We start from the raw sequence: 21,066 nt of genomic DNA, 5'->3' as shown, positions 1-21,066 counted from the left end.
AATTCCCAAACTCCCTAAGCCCTCGTAACCACCATTCTATCCTCTGTTTGTACAAGTTCTGCTTTTTCAGATGCCAATGGTAATTTTTAAATTTCCCTTAGATGTTTGTGTTGTGCAAACCAGTTTGAAATCTATGCCTCTATAGCTAATAGACATTTCTGACTTGCCCTTAAAATTTTTCAGGGCTTGTGGTAGGAAGAATTTGAGAGGAAGAATAATGGAGTTTTTCAGTTGGGGGTATTGGAAATAAGATTTGGGGAATTCCAAATCCTGTTAGCTCTGCTGTTTGATGACTATCTTTATTTTCTAGTTCTGATTGTGGGACTACACTGTTATGCAAGAACAAGCTTCATCTTGCAAAGAAGTGACTTCATGTGTTGTTATTTCCATCCATTGCATAAGGTAATGAGAAAACTTGCTTTCACTCTCTGTTTACATAGTCAGAGTTTCAATGTGGTTGATGGGAAAATTCTGCTTTAAACAGTGTAGGAGGGTTTATATGACCATCAATTACTTCTTAGATTGGTCACATCGTCAATAAAATAAAAGAAAAAGAATGATGAATAAAATCTCATCAAAACTTACACTTTCCTCTCATTTAAATACAACATTAAGGATTTTAGGCTTCTGCTTGAGATCCATGAATTTGGAGTGTTGATCCAAGCCTAACAACAAGGAAAACCTGGATAATCAACAAAATCATAAGTTTTCTTAAACTCTGTAGAGTTTGCAGGGAAGACAGTAGCCTGAAATTTCCAAAAATAGAAGAGACACAAGCACTGACTTACCTGGGCAGAGTCCAGGAAGAAGAGAGAAGACACCACTGAAACTGGTATGAAGACTTGAGCTAAAATTTTAATTAATAAAGGCCAAGTGTACATCCCTAGGCAATGTGGACAGAAAAGGAGTTTGTACCCTTCTGCAGATCGTCACTGTGGTCTTCCGTGAATACACGTGAATGATGGAGGCAGAGCAGGAGACTGGAGAAAGCCTTCTTGTGAAACCAAGGAGAGAGGCAGTCCCCCGTTGGGTGGGAAAGGCAGAAGTTACACCCAGTTCCTCTTTCCCTATGAAATAAAAGTGTTAAGATGCTAGCAAAAGGGCAGACAACCCTATCAGCCCCAGGGCATGTGAAGACCTGTTACTCTGTAGATAAAAAGGGAAGAGAAAAGTTTCTCTACCCCTGAAGGAGGGGCAGGAAAAGGTACTGGGCCTAAACTGTTGAGACAGCTCCCCATGGAGGAAACCAGAATGACTGATAAAACCTCTCATCTGAGGCCCAGGTACATAGGACAGGACCTGCCTAAGTCTGAGCTAAACTAGGACAACAGAGAACATTCTCCCATTCCTGACACCAGGGTGGTAAGCACTAAGTAACATGGAATAGCAGATTACTAAAGGCGAGACCAGAGCACAGAGACCTTCTCTGATATGCAAACTCGCCAGGAAAGCCTACAGCTTGAGGTAGTACAGGAACATTGAGCAAAAGCCTCAAACAAATCAGTTTCCACTCCCAACCCACAGTAATACTAGAGGAATTTGAAGCCAATGGCTCGCTGAGATTAACTATAGTAAAAATAAAACCCAAAGCTGGATCAGCTCCTTAAGGTATTGATTCAAAACAGCCCATTAAAGGCTTTACAGAAGAAGCTGGCCCATCTCTAGGCATAAATACTATTTACCTCAGTAGCTACTATTGAGGTATAGAATACTATTCTATACACCATGTCCCACTTTAACCAAAAATTGAGATACACAGAAAAATAACCCAATGTCAAGAGACAAAACAATAAACAAAGCAAGACTCAGAGAAGGCCCAGATGTTGGAATTATCAGACAGGGAATTTAAATAACAGTGATTAATAAAAGATATACAGCATACATGAATAGATGGGAAATTTCAGCAGAGATATGAAAACCCAGATTGAGAGACCTTCTGAAAAGAACTGTTCTGTATTCCTCAAATACATAAAGGTCAGTGATTGTTAGGCTATATTTAGGCCAGGAACAGGAACTTTCTTATCTAAATGCCATCTTGTCTTGCTTTATACCTTGTACCTGCCGGCTTTTGTTTGCCTTAGGCCTGGAGAGACCCCCTGGAATGTAAAAACCATCTTGTCCTGTCTTCTTTGTAATTTGTCTCCTAGGAGCTTGTGATCAGTGGGCCTAGGCAGGCCTGGGAAGTCCAGACGGAGGCCTGGGGGCCAGGGCGTGGAGCCAGAGGGCTTGGTCATGCCCCGAAACCTTTTGTTGCTAGAGACAATGCTAGAGACAATAATAACAAAGAATGCTAAGATGATTGTCATGAGGGGTCTCTGGTCCAGCTCCCCGCATAAGAATGCAGGATGTGGTGAGGCCAAAAAGGAACACCAACAGAGCCATGGCATGGGGGGTTCATAACACTATATTCTTGCTGGCGGCTGGGTTGGAGACACAGGAAGCAGGAGCCACACAATCCGTAATCTGCCATCCGCTTCTCTGCCAACCTGCCCACCAACCAAACAACCCCAAAGTGTAGCTGGCAGTTATATTAGTGGCTAATGGCTAACCGGTAACAGCTGATGGCCACCTAGCCACAGCAGATGGCCATCTTGCTATGTATACCAGAACCGGAAAGAACCCAAGCAGCACTCAGAGAGTTAGGAAGATCAGCTTTATTACGCCGGTGGGTTCAGTGGGATCCTTCCCAAATACTGAGCCGTTAGCAAGGTTTTGAGCAGGTTTTTATGGGTTAGGGACTTCCTTGAGTCGGGGAAGGGGTAGGTGTCATCTGGTGATTGGTTCGGGGTGAGGCTTGGAGAGGGTTATGCAGAAGTGGGCTGGGGCTTAGGCTGGAGATTTCTCTCTTCGCTTGGGCCACCATTTTAGGTCAGTTTCTCCCATCACATCCCCCTGTTGATGATCGTAAGTGGTAACAACTTAGAGATCATCATATTGGCTAAGAAGATGATAACCCCGCAGGGCAAGGATCCGGGCTGTAGCCCGACAGGTGATGGAGGTCTCTATGAAACGTAAGTACGAGAAGGTTGGGTGGTCAGAGAACTTCTCTGGCAGCCTAAGGGACAGGAAAGGGAGGTCGTGACTCCTTTCTAGGGTAGAGATAGTATGAGATAAAGCCAAATCATGGTTGCTGCCTATGACAGCTTACGGAGAGGAGACAAGCAGCCCAGAACAGGAAGTAGAACCTAACAGTCCCTTTTCCAGTGGTGACCAGCTCGGTGGGGAGGATGCAGTGAGACCAGCAAAGGCTAGGAACAATAGGAGTCCAATGGCAGCGAAGATGGAGGCCAGGCAGACGGCAAGGCTCATCCGGGCTGTTTCTCTAGGGTCAGGCGGAGTGGATGGGCTGGGTCAGGCCGGGCGGTCCAGGCGTCGGTCTCTGGCTGGGCTCCTTTAACCCGGTTGTGATGGATCCACGGGACAATGCCTGAAACTTTAAGAGCAGTGGGAGTAACGAGTATTACAGTATAAGGACCTGTCCACCGGAGCAGGAGGAGCTCATGCTTCCATTCTTTGACCCAGACTTGATCTCCTGGGGTAAAGGGGTGTATTGGGGCCCCGAGAGAAATGGGGGCCCTTTCCAGAATGTAAGCACATACATCTGTGGAGACCTTGCCTAGCGCGGCCATCAGGTTTTGGAGGCTGGATAACTCCAGCTGGCTAATGTCGCCAAGGAGGCTGGTTAGCAGGGGTGGGGGCCTCCTGAACATAATTTCGAAGGGAGAGAATCCAGATTTGCCAGGGATGCAGTGCACCCGAAGGACAGCTAATGGTAGGAGGTCCACCCACCCAAGGGAGGTCTCCTGGTGGAGTTTAGCTAATGTCTCTTTGAAGGTACGGTTCATGCGTGCAACTTTCCCTGAGCTTTGGGGTTGGTGTGATGTATGGAGTCTCCCGTTGATGCCCTTCGCTCTGGTTACCATCTGGAGTTCTGTTATGAAAGCTGGCCTGTTGTCCCTGTGAATAGAAAGTGGAATCCCGTAGGGGGGGATAATCTCCCTAAGGAGGACCTTGGCTACTTCGCAGCTCTTCTCAGTCCGAGTGGGAAAGGCTTCTACCCACCCGGAGTAGGTACAGACCAGGACCAGCAAGTACTTAGTACTGTGGTAGTTTGTCATGTCAGTGAAGTCGACTTGGAGGTCCTCAAAAGGTGCGGTACCGCTTCTCTGAATCCCAGGGATGGGACTAGGGCCGAACTTTGGATTGTTCTTTGCACAAGTGAGGCAGCATTCTCCGATGGACTTGCAAAGAGCAGACAGCTGGCTAATGTGGAAGTTTTTGGTTAGGAGGCCTTCGAGAGCAGTTTTTCCTAAGTGGGTTAACTTGTGATATTCAGCGGTTACTTGAGGACCTAGCAGGGCTGGGATGAAGAGTCTTCTGTCGGGCAGTTGCCACCACCCTTGTGGCAATCTGGCGGCCCCTTCTGACTTTGCCCATCTGAGTTCTTCTTTTGTGTACCACGGGAGGGACATGGTGGTAGTGTCAGTAACCAAGAGTAGTTCACTAGGGCTTACCATCACCGCTGATTTGGCCATGGTGTCGGCGAGCCTGTTCCCGACTGCTGAGGGCTCATTGCCTCTCTGATGGCCCCGACAATGGATAACCGCAACCTGCTAGGGAAGCCAAGTGGCTTGTAGGAGCTTAAGGATTTCTTGTTTATTTTTAATAGATTTTCCCCTCCGCGGTCTTTCTTTGTATATAGCCCCATGGATATGGACGGTTGCAAAGGCATACCAAGAGTCGGTGTAGATGTTGACTTTCCGGCCCTCGGATAGAGCAAGGGCTCTTATTAGTGCCCATAGTTCTGCCCATTGGACCGACCACCCCGATGGAAGTGCCCTGCCTCAAGTACCTCATCTGTGGTAGCTACCGCATATCCTGTGTGACGTTTTCCGTCCCTCAGGGAACTGCTGCCATCAGTATACAGGGTAATGTTCGGGTTAGGATGTGGGCTGTCCCGGAGGTTGGTTCTGGTGGCGTAGACCTTGTTGATGACTTCTATACAGTCATGTTCTGGATCCCCTTCCTCGATTGGCAGGACAGTGGCTGGGTTCAGGGTGCACACAGTTTCTAACGAGATCCGAGGGTTTTCCAGGAGTAGCCCCTGATACTGAGTCAGCCGTGCATGTGACAGCCATTGGGGTCTTTGACTGTTCATTAAGGTGGTGACCAAGTGGGGTACTTTAACTATGAGTCTCTGGCCTAAGGTGAGCTAATCTGCCTTTTTGATGAAAATCACAGTGGCTGCTAGGGCCTGCAGGCATGGTGGCCAACCTGCTGCTACTGGGTCTAGTTTCTTTGAGAGGTAGGCGATGGGACGGAGCCATGGTCCAACTGTTTGGGCCAGCAGTCCTAAGGCTACTTCGTCTCTTTCATGGACGAATAAGTGTAATGGGCTCTCAGTATCTGGTAACCCAAGGGTTGGGGCCTGTCCAAGTGAGCTCTTGAGTGACTGGAAGGCGTGTTCTTGATCTTCTGTCCATAGCATGGGGGCCTTTTCTTGACCAGTTAGAGCCTCATATAAGGGCCGGGCTATTGCTGAAAAGCCTGGAATCCAGATCTGGCAGAAGCCAGTGGCCCCGAGGAACTCAAGGAGTGCTCTCCGGTTGGTGGGCCAAGGGAGGGAGATGATTTTCTTCTGCTCGGTGCTGAGGGCCCACTGTCCTTTGGAGATGACAAAGCCCAGTATTGTACTTGTTCTCTGCAGAGCTGGGCTTTCTTCCAGGAGACTCTATGCCCCGTCTCAGCTAAGTGGGACAGGAGTGCCCGTGTCACGGTTTGGCCCTGGGTTTCGGTGGCACAGGCTAAGAGCAGATCATCCACGTATTGCAATAGAGTGCAGCAGTATTCTTCTCGAGGGGAGGTGGCTAAATCTGAGGTTAGCGCTTCCCCAAAGAGGGTTGGGGAGTTTATGAAGCCCTGTGGGAGCCGAGTCCATGTCAGCTGGAGCTGCTAGCCGGTATCAGGATCGGTCCATTCGAAGGCGAACAGTGATTGGCTCCGGGGCGCCAACCAAATGCAGAAGAATGCATCTTTCAGGTCCAGGCAGATGAACCATTTGACCTTCGGGGCAGCTGACTGAGGAGAATATATGGATTTGGGACTATGGGGTGTAGGGAGACTATGGCTTGATTAACCGCTCTTAAATCTTGTACTGGCTGGTATTCTCCATTAGGCTTTCTTACCAGCAGGAGGGGCATATTCCATGGCGAATGGCACTCTACGAGTATCCCTGCTGCTCTGAGATGGGCGAGGTGTTTTTGAATCCCTGCCTGATCTTCCCTGGAGATGGGGTATTGGCGTAGACTTTGGGGTTGAGCTCCGGGCCTCAGTTTCACCAACACTGGGACCTTACGTTTTGCTAGCCCAGGCGGGTTATCTTCAGCCCAAACCTCTGGGAAATCGGCCCTGTAGGCTTCTGGGTTCTGTTCTACACTGCCAGTCCCATAGAGCCTCCATTCTTCTTCCCTCAGGGTAGTGATAGATAGAATAAGTCCCTCTGACTGGGGCTGCAGTGACATGGTGGCTTGGCCTGATGGTTCGAAGGAGATTTGTGCCTCTAACTTGGTAAGGCGGTCGTGTCTCAGGAGCAGTCTGGTAAGTAGAGGAACTCGTGCGACATGGTGTGTCCTCCTAATTTACAAGTCCGAGCCTGGCAGAACGGTTGGCTCTTAGCTTGATCCCTGGTGGCTCCCATTATGGTGACTCTGTGGTCCCCAAGCAGTGCCACCGGCGTGGTGACTATCCAGTGTTCTGCTAGGGTATCTACCATAAAAGTCACTGTTTAGTCCCCTACATCTAAGTCAACTGTGGGCTAGTGGGGGCCGAGTTCGAATGAACCTGGTCCTCTTCAGTACAACTCAATTCCCGCTAATCCTATGAAGTCAGGTTCCGGGCTGGTTGGGTTGGGACCACGGGGAAGCTGAAGCTTTCCTTTCTGATGGTTGGGGCACTCATTCTTCCGATGGCCCAGTTCTTTACAATACGCGCATTGGTCTTCTTTTAGCAGGGCGCGAGGATGGGGGCCTGCCTGCAGGCAGGGAGACCTTTTCTTCTGCGCCCATCCCCTCCTTGTTGGAGAGCAGCCGCGAGGATGCTCTCATCCTTTTATCGGCCTCTCGTTTAGCCCCAACCTCACTATTCCAATAGACCTCGTTAGCTACCTCCAAGAGCTGGGTGATATTCATTCCTGTGAACCCCTCGAGTTTCTGGAGTTTTCGGTGGATATCAGGAGCTGCCTGAGCGATGAAGGCCACATTTATCATCCTCTGATTCTCTGGGCCTTCTTGGTCAAACGGGGTGTAGACGCGGAACGCCTCACAGAGATGTTCATAGAAGTCGCCAGGAGTTTCCTCCCCATTTTGGGTTACATCAGCTGCTTTGGACATATTGGTTGGTTTTCGGGCTCCTGCCCGCAACCCTCGTAGGAGAGCATCTTGGTATCCATGGATTGCGCCTCTCCCCGCTTCAGTATTAAAGTCCCAATAACGGCGTGCATCCAAAACAGCCTCAGTCGCCCAGGTGGCAGCATCCAGAACTCCTCAGGGGGCCACTTCTTCTAGCCACTGCCTTGCCCCCTGTATGATAAGCTGGGGTATGGTGTTTCCAATTCAGTAGGTCAATGGTGGAGAAGGGCTGGTAGTAGATGACGGGGCGTCTTGGCTGAAGGGTCACATCATCTCCAACTTAGTCTTGCCCTCTGGTGTCTTGGAGGGGCCGCTGAAGCAGAGGCGGGTCCTTGGACCGAAGTTGACTAGCAGGCCCCAGTGAGAGTTGGTGTGTAGGATCAGGGGCTCCCTGGGGAGGGCTTTGGAGGTTGGGTGTTGGCCTGGGGGGTTGGACGGAGGCGGAGTGTCTGGAAGTGGCGAGGTTGTGCCAGCCGTTGGCCGTAGTGCGTTCAGAGGTGGTGGTGGCTCTTCGTTGGCATCTCCCTGGTAAATGGCCTTAGCCATGTCTTTCTGGGCACGGCCTCGTGGGTTCTGTGCAACGTAGATCCTGGACTGTCCCTTACTATTAAAGCAGAACTGTACCCAAGGAGGAAGCGTTTGGGCTATTTCCAACCATGAGTCAATGTAGGGGAACTGGTCTGGATGTCCTGGGTTCCCGGTGACAACTATGTAGACTCGGCAAATCACGGGGAGGTCAAGAGTGCCTTCTGAGGGCCATCCCACGTCAAAAGTTGGCCACTCCAGTTCACATAAAGTGCAGAGATGTCTGGGGGTCATTTTGACCCCATAGTCGCCTCCGAAACCTTTCCTGAAATTCTTTAACATTCAGTCTAGAACCGTGGGCTTCCTGTGACTCCCTCCCATGATGTTCAGTGTCACACAGACAATATGATACCTTTTTAATTTGGCTTCTTTCACTTAGCAACGTGCATGAAGTTTCCTCCATGACTTTCTGTGTTTTGGTACTGCATTTCTATTTTTTTAGATTTTTTTTTCAGTTATAGTTGATATACAATATTATATTAGTTTCAGGTGTACAACATAGTAATTAGACATTTATATAACTTACAAAGTCATCATCCCAATAAATCTAGTACCCATCTGATGAAATACATAGTTATTATAATATTGACTATATTCCTTGTAGTATAATTTATAGCCCCATGACTATTTTGTAACTACCAATTTGTACTTCTTAATCCCTTTACCTTTTTCACCCTGCCCTCCAACACTCCTCCCATCTGGCAACCATCAAAAATGTTCTCTGTGTCTATAAGCCTGTTTCTGTTTTGTTTGTTCATTCATTTTGTCCTTTAGATTCCACATGTAAGTGAAACCATGTGTCATGTGTCTTTCTCTGTCTGACTTACTCCACTCAGCACAATACCCTGTAGGCCCATCCCTGCTGCCACAGATGGCAAGATTTCATTTTTTTCATGGCTAAGTAATATTCCATCGTATATATGTACCACCTCTTCTTTATCCATTCATCCATCGATGGACACCCAGCTTACCTCCATATTCTAGTTATTGTAAATAATGCTACAATGAACATGTCCCTTCAAAGTAGTGTTTTGGATTTCTTCAAATAAATGCCCAAAAGTGGGATTACTGGGTCCTTTTTTGTTTTAAATCTAGTTTGTCTGGTATAAGTATTGTTACTCCAGATTTTTTTCCCATTTGCATGAAATATCTTTTTCCATTCCTTTACCTTCAGTCTGTGTGTGTCTTCCAATCTGAAGTGAGTCTCTTCCAGGCAACATGTGTAACGGTTTTGTTTTCTCCATTCAGCCATCCTAGGTCTCATTTAATTTATTAGTTTTTTGTGGTATATTTAAGGTTTTCTGTGTATAAGATCATGCAATCTGCCAGCAGAAATGGTTTTACTTCCTCTTTTCCAGTTTGTAATTCTTTTATAACTTTTATTGCCTAATTGTTCTGGTGAGGACTTTCAGTACTCTGTTTAATGGAAGTGGCAAGAGTGGACTTCCTTGCCTTTTTCCTGATCTTAAAGGAAAAGGTTTCAATTTTTCACTAATGAGAAAGATGTTAGCTGTGGGTTTCTCAGGTATAAAAAAATAAGTGAAGACATTACAACTGATGCCACATAAACAAAAAGGATCATAAGAGACTATCATTAGAAACTTTTGTACTCCAAAAATGTTGGAAAAGTTAGAAGAAATAAGTTTCTTGCAATATACAATATACCAACAATGAATTATGAAGAAATAGAATATCTAAACAGACCTGTAATTAGGAAAGAGTTGGATCAGTAGTCAAAAACCTCCAAAAGAAAGGGGCAAGTTCACATGGCTTCACTGGTATAATCTATCAAACATTTTAAGAAGATTTAATGCCAATCTTTCTCAATTTTTTTCTGGAAAATGAAGCATAACAAGTATTTCCAAATTCATTTAATAAGAGTAGCATTACCCTAATGCCAAAACCAGACAGAGACATTACAAAAAACAAAAAATAAAACTACAGGACAATCCCTAATAAACATAGATGCAAATATTAGCTAATAGAATTCAACAGCACGTTAAAAGGATCAGACATTATACCTAAGTGAGATGTATGCCTGGGTCTCAGGGATGGCTTAACATATGAAAATCAATTCATGTGATATATAACATAAACAGAATAAAGGATAAAAAAAATCACATGAATGTCTCAATAAATGCAGAAGAATATTTGACAAAATCAACATCTTTTCATGATGAAAATTCTCAAAAAACTAGCAGGTAGAAGACATCTGTGGATCACTTTGTGGCTCATGCTGGGTGGGGCACAGGCTGCTGCTGATGTTGCTAATCTTTTATGATATCAGAGGAGTTATTCATTATGAATTTGTACCAACTGGGCAAACAGTTAACCAAGTTTACTGTTTGGAAGTGCTGAAAAAGCTGTGTGTAAAAGTTAGACGACCTGAACTTTTTGCCAACAATTCATGGCTCTTGCGTCACGACCTTGGCATTTGAATTATGATGTGTCTTGGTGTAAGTCTGTTTGGGTTCATCTTGTTTGGGACTCTGTGCGCTTCCTGGGCTTTTATGTCTGTTTTCTTCACCAGGTTAGGAAAGTTTTCAGTCATTATTTCTTCAAATAGGTTTTCAATTCCTTGCTCTCTCTCTTCTCCTTCTGGTACCCCTATGATGTGGATGTCTTACATTTTTCAGAATACATGTCTTTCACCTCTTTGGTTAAGTTTATTCCTAGGTATTTTATGTTTTTGATGAAATTGTAAATGGAATTGTTTTCTTAATTTCTCCTGATTGTTCATTATTGGGATATAGAAACACAACTGATTTCTGTATATTGATTTTGTATCTTGCAACTTCACTGAATTTATTTATTAGTTCTAATAAGTTTTTGGTGGAATCCTTAGGGTTTTCTATATATAGTATTATGTCATTTACACATATTGACAATTTTACTTCTTCTCTTCCAATTTGGATACTTTTCACTTCTTTTTCTTGTCTGAATGTTGTGGTTAGAACTTCCAGTACTATGTGAATAGGAGTGGTGATAATGGGCGTCCTTATCGTGTTCCTGATCTTAGAGAAAGAGCTTTCAGCTTTTCACCGTTGTGTAATGATATTAACTGTGGGTTTGTCATATATAGCCTTCATTATGGTGAAATATATTCCCTCTATACCTACTTTGGTGAGAGTTTTTATCATAAAATAATATTTAATTTTGTAAAATGCTTTTTCTGCATTTATTGAGATGATCATATGATTTGTATCCTTCATTTTTTTGCTGAGATATACTACATTGATTAAATTATAGATGTTGAACCATCCTTGAATTCCTGGGTAAGTTCCACTGAGTCATGCTGTGTTATCCATTTGATGTATTGTTGAAAACACATCGCTAATATTTTGTTGAAAATTTTTGCATCCCTGTTCATCAAGAATATTGGCCTTTAATTTTCTGTTTTTGTAATGTGTTTGTCTGGTTTTGGTATTAGGGTAATGCTGGCTTCATAGCATGAGCTTGGGAGCATTCCCTCCTCTTCAATTTTTTGGAATAGTTTGAGAAAGATAGGTATTAATTCTTCTTTAAGTATTCGGTAGAATTCACTGGTGAGTCTGTCTGGTCCTAGACTTTTGTTTGTTAGGAGTTTTTTGATTACTGCTTAAATTTCTTTGCTAGTAATCAGTCTGTTTAAATTTTTTATTTCTTCCTAGTTCAGTCTTGGAAGGTTATATGCCGCCAGAAATTTATGTATTTCTTCTAGGTTTTACAACTTGTTGGCATGTAATTGTTCATAATATTCTTTAATGATCCTTTGTATTTCTGTGGTATTAGTTGTAACTTCTCCTCTTTCATTTTTGATTTTATTTATTTGGGCTCTCTCTCTTTTCTATGAATTTGCTAAAGTTTTGTCATTTTTGTTTAATAGCATATTGGTTTAAATAGACATCCAAATATATGTACAGGTTGTGGTTGGTTGATATGCCTTTTACTTATGAAACTGTAAGTTCAGCTTCCATAACATTTTATTTTCTTGCAACATTTATTTAAGAACTTGGATCATTTATTACATAGTGCTTTCTAGCTCTACATTTTGTTGATTGTATCTCTGTAAACTTCTTTCATGTATGAGTATTCTTCTCTTACTTATATGTCCTACAAATTGGAGAAAAGATAGGTTTAATCAAAATCAGAGTTTCTTCCTTTCTTCCTTCCTTCCTACCTATCTTCCTTCCTTCCTTCCTTCTTTCTTCCCTCTGTCCCTCCTTCCTTTCTTCCTTCTTCCCTCCTTCCCTCCTTTCCTCCCTCCTTCCTTCCTTCCTTCCAGAAACATGTCATAGATAGCATTTTGTTATTACTTCTAGAATAATCTCTGGCTGTTTCATTTTCTGCGATACTAGCAGCCATTGATGTTCAATGACTAGGTTTTTAATATTTTTCCATATTACTTTATTTAATTCATTATATTGACAACCATTATAACACTATGCATTTATTTTTAATTAATATTTCATTGATTAAAATTATTTTACTTATTTCTTATATATTCATTATTCATCTAATTTTTTATATATTCTCATTTCTATTTGAAATTTTTTTCTTAATTTTTAAATAGTCTATGACAATGGTGAATTCTGTAAGTCCTTGACTACTTTTGGCTCTTCCTTGTAAGAAGTTATTTGAAATAGTTAAAATTGTGGGCCCAAAACACATTTACCCCTTATTATTATATATTTCTTGTTTCTTTTAACATCTAGGTATATACACAAGATATTCACTATTTAATACTATGTTCATTTAAGAAAATTCTATCATGAAAGCAATGTACTCATGATTTTGTAAATTGAAATCTATTTACAAGAAATTTTTGGGAAAATTATATACCTAAGGATTTGTTGGCCCTCATTTGTATCAGAAACAAAATTTTGGCAAAAAGAAAAATCAGAAGAATCTCTAGCTTAATACCTATTACTTGGGATTCCTGGATGGCAAAAAGAAAAATCAGAAGAATCTCTAGCTTAATACCTATTACTTGGGATTCCTGGATGAACAAAAGTGGAGAAATGGTGAAATTCATTAAAGGAGGCAGGGTGAAGAGAGTTAAACAATGTCCAATTAGAATAAAGTCTTAGTAATTTTCAGTGAATGGAATAATATAAGAGCTAGATAAATTAATCTATGTGGACAACAATGTCACAACATGTACTCAGAAAGACCCACATTGCATTCTTCTTTTTGGGTGCTAGAGATATAGATGTGTAAATAAAAATTGACCTTCATGTCACAGGAGGAGAATAACAAATCTGAAATGCCTGGCTATGATCCTGTGTGTTACTACTAGCTAAAGGACAGACCAGAAGAAGCCTGAAGGTCAGAACAGAAGCAGAGTCACTCTTTGATTGTGTACTTGAGATGCTATAACTTAACCTTAGTATATTAATATATAACTTCACAAAACCAAGTTTAGGACCTATTTTTCTTTCTCTCTGGAAACAGGATGAACCCTGGACTAACTAGGAAGAAAGTGGGGCCTTACAGGGAATGTAAAATAAATATGTACTGGAAAAATGATAGTTAGAATCATGAATAACCATGATCACTTACCTGTTAGTGTCAGGTATAAACAAATGATAAGTGCACCAAAAAATATCATCAGTACAACTACCAATATTGTTATATCCAATATCCAGTCTTTGTACAAGACAAAAAGAGGATCTGAAATAGAGACTGAGAAAGGTATAAAAATTAGGAAATTAGTTGAACTGAGAACTATGGGGAGAGAATATTCAAGAACCAACATTTAGTATAACTTTATTGCACTGATAACTTATTCTTTAGAATTCGTTTTACTACTTAAAGTAGACTAATTCAGTTAACCCTCATAACAACTATATAAAATAGATTCCTTAATATTCTTTTATTTTCTTCTTTATTATCAATTTTGAGTTGATGTTATAATAGGATGAAACTTGGATGAGTAAAATAGACTTTGTGTTTGGTAGGGCTATAAATCTTTGGGAATGAAACATTGTCATAGGCAGATAGAACTCCCAAAGATATCCATGTCCCAATTCCTGGAATCTATGAATGAGTTACAGCGCATGAAAAATGAGACTTTGCCAATATAATTAAGGTTATGGAGCTTAAACTAGGGAGATAATCCAGGATTATTTAGGTGGGCCAAATCTAATCATATGAGCCCATAAAAGCAGAGACTTTCTCTGGCTGCAGTCAGATATATATGGCAGAAGGAGAAGTCAGAGCTTTCAAATGCTGAAAGGGACTTGACTAACCATTGCTGGCAAAGCATAATGGAAAGCATGAGAAGATACCCAGCAGCCTCTACGAGACCCCCAGTTGACAATCACCTAAGTTCTACAACTACAAAGAACTAACATTTTCCAACAACTTAAATAAATTTGGAAGTAGATGAGTGAAGCTCTGAGTATAATCTATTCTGGGGCAAAATTCCTCTCCATTATGAAAAACTAGATAAAAATTATCTGCTCCTAAAATATGATGGTTAAACAGTTATAGGTATTCCCATTGAAATGTGGAGTAAAGGAGAATAAAAAAAGTAGCTAACACTCCCATGCAAATTCAAAATTCAACTGGACAAACTCCATCAGATTTCAAATCCTGGGGACAATCCTCTGTGACTCATGGCTCTGCTCTCTGGGGCTCTGGTACCATTCCTGGAATCATTCTTTCATTTTCATGAAGGGTGGTAGTACATGGTAGTAGGCTGAATAATGCAACCCCAATATTCAAGATCTAATCTATGGAAGTCATGCATGGTACCTTATGTGGTAAAAGTATTTGTGGATGTTATTAAGTTAAGGATTTTGAGATGGGGAAATTACCCTGGATTATCTCGGTGGGCCCAGTGCAATCTCAAGTACCTTTATAAGAGGGAGGCAGAAGTTTATTTTATATGCAGGGGAAAAAAGTGGATATGAAGACAGAGCAGAGAGATATTTAAAGATGTTTTGCCACTGGATTTGAAGATAAAAGAAGTGAAACAACAAATCAAGGAATGCAGTTTTAAAAGTTATAAGAGACAAGAAATTAGGTTCTCTCTAGACATTTAGGAGGGTGTACAATCTTTGTGACACCTTAGATTCACCCAAGAAAAATCCATTTCAGACTTTTGGACTTTAGAACTGTAAAAGAATAAATGTATGTTGCTTTAAAACACTAATTTGTGGTAATTTGGTACAGTGGCCATAGAAAAGTAATACGGTGCATTTGTACCTAATTACTTTTATTGTCCTATTTCCTTTCAGAAAACTTTGGAAGTCCAATAATCTTTCATTTCATCTTCTCTCTATCCTTTTTTGCATAAGTTCACAGTGTTTCTGGTAGTATAACATTCTCAAGAGCCTTGAAGTTTTCCTGTGTATTTCACAGGGACAAACTCTACTAGGTAAGAGATTCCTCCACAGATATTTCCTGGATATCATCTTTACTCCTGACTTCTGTTGATATTAGGGAGGGGATCCATGAGTCACTTATCTCCTCTCCTCTCCTCTCCTCTCCTCTCCTCTCCTCTCCTCTCCTCTCCTCTCCTCTCATCTCATCTCATCAAATCATGAAGCCCTCTGCAAGACTGAATACTATGATCATTGATCCTTTCAAGACTTCAGCAAAATTTGTCTAAACACACCCTTTGTTTTCTTTACAGAGCACTTTCCAGGCAGTGAATCTCCTAATTTTAACACAGTTTGCAATCTGGACTGCTGAGAACTTCCCACATTATCAGGTCCTGGTCTCTTTTTGTTGTTCCATCAATCTTTCTTTTTCCTATCACATTTTATTAAAAGTGGCAAGAAGAAAACAGAACATATCTTCAAACCGTTGATTAGAAATCTCATCTAAATATACAATTTTATCACTTAACAAGTTGTGATTTCCACACAATGGTAGGACACAATTCAGCTCACTATTTTGCTATTTTATAACAATGATATTTTTTTCTTCTAGTTTCCAATAATATGTTCCTCATTTCCTTCTGAGACTGTACCATAATACCTTTAATGTCCATATTTCTACCAACAGCATCTTTATAATGACTTAGATATTTTCTAAGATGATATGGATTTTCTCTACTATGCTCTTCACTTCTTTCTGAGCCCTCACCAGCAGTACCTTTAACACCCATATTTCTACTAACTGTCTAGTTAAGGCAATCTAGGCTTTTAAAATTATGCTTCTTGAAATATTTCCAGCCTCTGTCATTATCCAATTCCAAAGCTATTTTCACATTTAAAAATATTTGTTACAGTAGCTCTCTACTTCCATGTACCAAAATTTGCATTATTTATTATACTTTTTGTTGCTCTCATAAATCACCACAAATTTGTTGGCTTAAAATAGCATGCACAAATTTTATTGGTTATAAAGATCAGAAGTCCAGAGTCAGTTCCACTAAGCTAAAATTAAGGTTTTGGCAGTCCTGCATTCTTTCTGGAGACTCTAAGGAACAGACCATTTACTTGCTTTTTCCAGCTTTTAAAGGCTGTCTACATTCCTTGACTCACAGCCACCTTCTCCATCTTCAAAGCTCATCACTTCCAACTCCACTTCTTTCCTTCCATCTTCACTATCTGACTCTGATTCTCCCATCTCCCACTTATAAGGACATTTATGATTTTAGTGACTATCCCACACAATCCAGTATAATCTCCTATTTCAAGATTCTTAACTTAATCATGTCCATAAATTTCCCTTACCACATAAGGTAATTTTTCCAAAGTCCTGGCTCCTCTCCAGAATCCATTATTCCACCTACCAGACATGATTATTGTAATACCCAGGGCAAATACTAAGAAAACTCCAAAAAAGTATAAAAATAGTAAAAGAAACATGATACACTAGGAAATATCTATTTAACACAAAAAAAGGCAATAATTAAGGAAGAGAGGACAAAAAAAAAGACACATAGAAAACAAATAGAATCATGGCAGATATAAACACTATCCCATTAGTAATTATATTAAAAGTAAATAGAATAAATGTTCCAAGGAAAAGGTAGAGTTTTTTCTACCATCTGCAATATTTGCAGAATTGATAAAAAAAAAACTCAGTTCAAATATATGCTGTTTATAAGAAACATATTTTAAATTCAAAGACACAAATAGTTTGAAAGTAAAGGATTGGAAAAGATGACATGCCAATAGTACGAAAAGAGAGTAAGAATAGATGTACTAAAAATGAAGAAAAGGAATTTTAATGGGAAAGTTACCAGAGACAAAGAAAGATATTGTATAATTATGAGGGTCTAACTATCAGGAAGGCATAAAATTTACAAACATATATGCAATTAATAATAGTCTCAAAATACATGAAGCAAAAACTGATAGAACTGATGAGAGGACTATACAATTGAACATAATAGTTGTTTACTACAATATTTCACTTTCAATAATGGATAGAACAACTAGGCAGAAGATAAACAGAGAAATAGAAGACTTGAGCAACATCATAAATCAAGTAAACCTAACAGACATTTATAGAATACTCCATGAAACAAAAGAATATGCATTCTTCTCAAGTGCACATTGAATATTCGCCAATATAGAAAATGTGGAGGCCACCAACAAACTCCTCAAATTTTAAAACAATTGAAATTATACGTAAGTTATTCTCTGAAAAATGGCATTAAATTAGAAATCAAAAACAGAAGACACTTTGGGACATTCACAGATGTGTTGAAATTAAAAACCATACTCCTGAATAACCAATGGGTCAAAGAAGAAATCACAAGTGAAATTACAAAACACTCTCAGAAGAATTAAAATGACAACAGAACATACTAAAATGTATGGAAAGCATATAGAATAGCACATAGAAGAAAAATTATAGTTACAGATTGTCTACATTATATTAGAAGGAAAACCTCATATCTATAAACTTACTTTACACCATAAGACACTAGAAAAAGAAAAGTACACTACATTCAAAGAAAACAGAAAGAGGAAATGATAAAAATAAAAATAAATGAAACAGATAATAGCAAAACAACAGAGAAAATCAATTATACAAAGAGCAAGTTATTGAGAAGATAAACAAAATGAACAAATCTTTAGCAAGACTGAAAAAAAAGAAACAAAGACTATAATTAGTAAAATAAGTAATGAAAGAGGGCATCATTTCTAAGACCACAGAAGTTAAAAGGATTTTAAGGGAATACTATGAAGAAATGAATCCCAAATTTTCGATAACTCAGACAAAATGGACAAATTCATAGAAAAACCCAAACAGTGAAATTGACTCAAGAAGGAAAGGAAAACGTGTATAGACATATAACATGTAAAAAATTGAATTATTATTATTATTATTTTATGGAATGCTTCACAAATGTGTGTATCATCTTTGTGCTGAGGCCATGCTAATCTTCTCTGTAGGCTTCTAATATTAGTATGTGTGCTGCCAAAGCGAGCACTGAATTAATATGTTCTTTTCTAATCCCAACAAAGAAAAGCTCAGGCTCAGATAGCTTCACATGTAAATTCTACTAAAATTTGTAGAATTAATATTAATCTTTCACAAACTCTTCCAAAAAATAGAAAAGGCAGAATCACTTCCCAAATGATTCACCAAGCCCACTTTACTGTTATATCAAAAACAATACAAAAATATTATATGAAAAGAAAACTGCAAATCTATATACCTTATGAACACAAAATCTTGAACAAGAAGAAATTACTCCTCAATTAACAAAAATACATTAGCAAACCAAATCAGGATTATACATAAGGGATTATTTACCATGATCACGTAAGATTTGTCCCAGGAAAGAAAGGATAGTTTAACATCTGAAAATCAATGTAATACAATGAATAAAAGACAAAACAACATGACCATCTGAACAGATGCAAAGAAAGCATCTGGGACAAAAGAACACTTTTTCATGATAACACAATCAGCAAGTCAGGAACTGAACAGCCATCTATAAAAATGCCTATAGGTAACATCAAACTATATGGTAAAAGAGTTAATGTTTCCCCCTTATGATCAGGAACAATACAAGATATCTGCTTTTACTACTAATATTCAGTGTTGCACTGGATTTCTTAGTCAGGATAATTAGGCAAGAATAAGATAAAAAGCATCAAAATTGTAAAGGAAAAAGTAAGTCTATCTCAATTTAGATAACATGATATTGTACATAGAAAATCCTAAGGAAAACACACACACACACATACTATTAGAATAAGTAAACAGTGAATAAATGAATTTAGCAAGGTTTCAGGATACAAGATCAATATACAAAAGTCAGTTTTACTTCTATGTTTATCAATGATAAAGACGAATTGAAATTCAGAAAGCAATTTCACTTGCAATAGCATTAAAAAGGGTAGAATTCCTAGGAATAAAATGAATGACAAAATCCTCAGACTTGTGCACTGTAAATTATAAAACACTGTTGAAAGTAATTAAATAAGATCTAAATAAATGGAACAACATTTATGTTCTTTATACTCAAATGTTCATAGTAGAATTATTAATAGTAGCCAAAATTGGAAATAACCCAAGGTACAATAAGTGAAGAATGGATGAACAACATGTTCTATATTCATATGATATAATACTATTTAACAATAAAAAGGAATGAAGAACTGACACATACTAAAACATGAATAGACCATCAAAATGATATGCTAAGTGAAAGAAGACAGTAATATTTATGATTCCATTTGTATTAAATCCTCAGGAAAAGGAAATGAAAGCCAAGATGAGATATCACTACACACACTAAGCTGAAATTAGAGAGACTAATGGAATCAAATATTGCAAAACATAAGGAATAAGTGTTCTCTTATCCACGGTTGATGATGTGCAAAATGGTACAGACACTTCCGCAGCTTCTTGTAAAGTTAAACATACACCTAACATATGATCCAGCTCAACTCCTGGTATTTATTTTTAAAAATTGCTGACCACAAATATCCCCTTGAGATGGTGAAGTAAGTAAACTCTGGGCTTGCATCTCTCAAAACCATATCAAAATCACAACTTAAACTACAGAACAATCATCACTGAGAATCACCTGAAGTCTAGCTAGATCTTCTAACTAAGGATATACAGAAGAGGCCATGACGGGACTGGTAGGAGGGGTGGAGATGCAGAACAGGCTGGTCCCTATACCCACACGTGGCAGTTAAAAATTGGGATGGATATCTCAGCTGCAGAGCTTCCTCCTGAAAAGTGAGGGGTCCCAACCCTGCACCAGAAACCCCAGCCCAGGATTTCAGTGCCAGGAAGACAAGTCCCCATAACTTCTGGCTGTGAAAATTAGTAGATTGTGGATGAATGAGATTAGGATGGCTGCAGTCCCAGGCATTCCTCTTAAAGAGCCTATGCATGGGCTTACTTGCTAATGGACTCTCAGACTCTGAGCTTCAGCACTGGGGCAGCAGCTTGAAAGGCACCAGGGACATACAGAGAGGAACTGAATTGTCTGGCTTTAGGGCAGGGCTGGAGGGGCAGCTTCTTCCAGACAAGTGTGCAAAGCAGAAGCCGCTGTTTCTTTATTGAGCCCTCCCCACTCCTAATGTGCAGAGGCAGGTGGCTACCAAATCTGAGTCTCCATTAATCTGCTAACAGCCTTTGCCCAGCATTGGTGATTCCCTGAGACTATGCCCCATCCAACTTGTCAGTCTACCTAAGGCACTTCCAGTGTTTTTTCCATACAAACAACCTGTCTTAGTTCATGATTGGCTCATGCTAAAATCTCTCAAAGGTTCACAAACCCCAAACAAGCAGCATCTGATCTCGGTGTGCCCTGTACCTCTTCCTAAGCAGCCCCTAGCCCAACATTAGCAGCAGCTAGCCTTGACTCAGCCTCTTCCGGACACCTGCAAGTCCAGTGTGGTTGGAAGACATCTGTGGATTTCTTTGTGGCTCATGCTCGGTGGCCCTGGGTAGGGCACAGGCTGCAGCTGAACTTGGCCTGTGGCAGGTCTCCTCCCAGGAGACCCTGGGGCCAGCAAGCCTATGACCATCTTTAGACCACATCAGAGCACCACCAGGCAACCTCCACAGACAACACAGTCAAAGGGCAGACTGGGCAGGCACCAGAGCCCAGCTAAAGTGGATCCTGCTCTGTAGGGTCAGTCCCTGCACAATAGCTCCT

General features: G+C 40.4%; 2 protein-coding genes across 2 annotated transcripts in view; both read right to left on the bottom strand.

Annotated features, from left to right (window-relative positions):
• Positions 1–686, bottom strand: part of LOC308501040 (putative selection and upkeep of intraepithelial T-cells protein 1 homolog) — a 36,247-nt gene extending 35,561 nt beyond the window's left edge. Inside the window, exon 1 of the mRNA XM_081056639.1 lies at positions 586–686. The gene's annotated coding sequence lies outside the window, so the exon portion shown is untranslated. The remainder of the gene's footprint in view (positions 1–585) is intronic.
• Positions 687–11,902: 11,216 nt separating this feature from the next.
• LOC308500730 (selection and upkeep of intraepithelial T-cells protein 7-like) overlaps positions 11,903–21,066 on the bottom strand; it is a 69,468-nt gene continuing 60,304 nt past the window's right edge. The window contains exons 8-9 of the mRNA XM_081056019.1: positions 13,533–13,655; positions 11,903–12,083 (exon numbers count right to left, since the gene is read on the bottom strand). Of these exons, the coding sequence (XP_080912145.1) occupies positions 11,995–12,083; positions 13,533–13,655 (212 nt within the window). The 3' untranslated portion in view covers positions 11,903–11,994. The remainder of the gene's footprint in view (positions 12,084–13,532; positions 13,656–21,066) is intronic.

Source organism: Rhinolophus hipposideros (genome assembly GCF_964194185.1).
Source record: "Rhinolophus hipposideros genome assembly, chromosome: 8".
In the NCBI taxonomy this organism is placed as follows: domain Eukaryota; kingdom Metazoa; phylum Chordata; class Mammalia; order Chiroptera; family Rhinolophidae; genus Rhinolophus; species Rhinolophus hipposideros.
The sequence above is the reverse complement of the archived record's forward strand: the minus strand, read 5'-3'. Positions and strand labels throughout refer to the sequence as shown.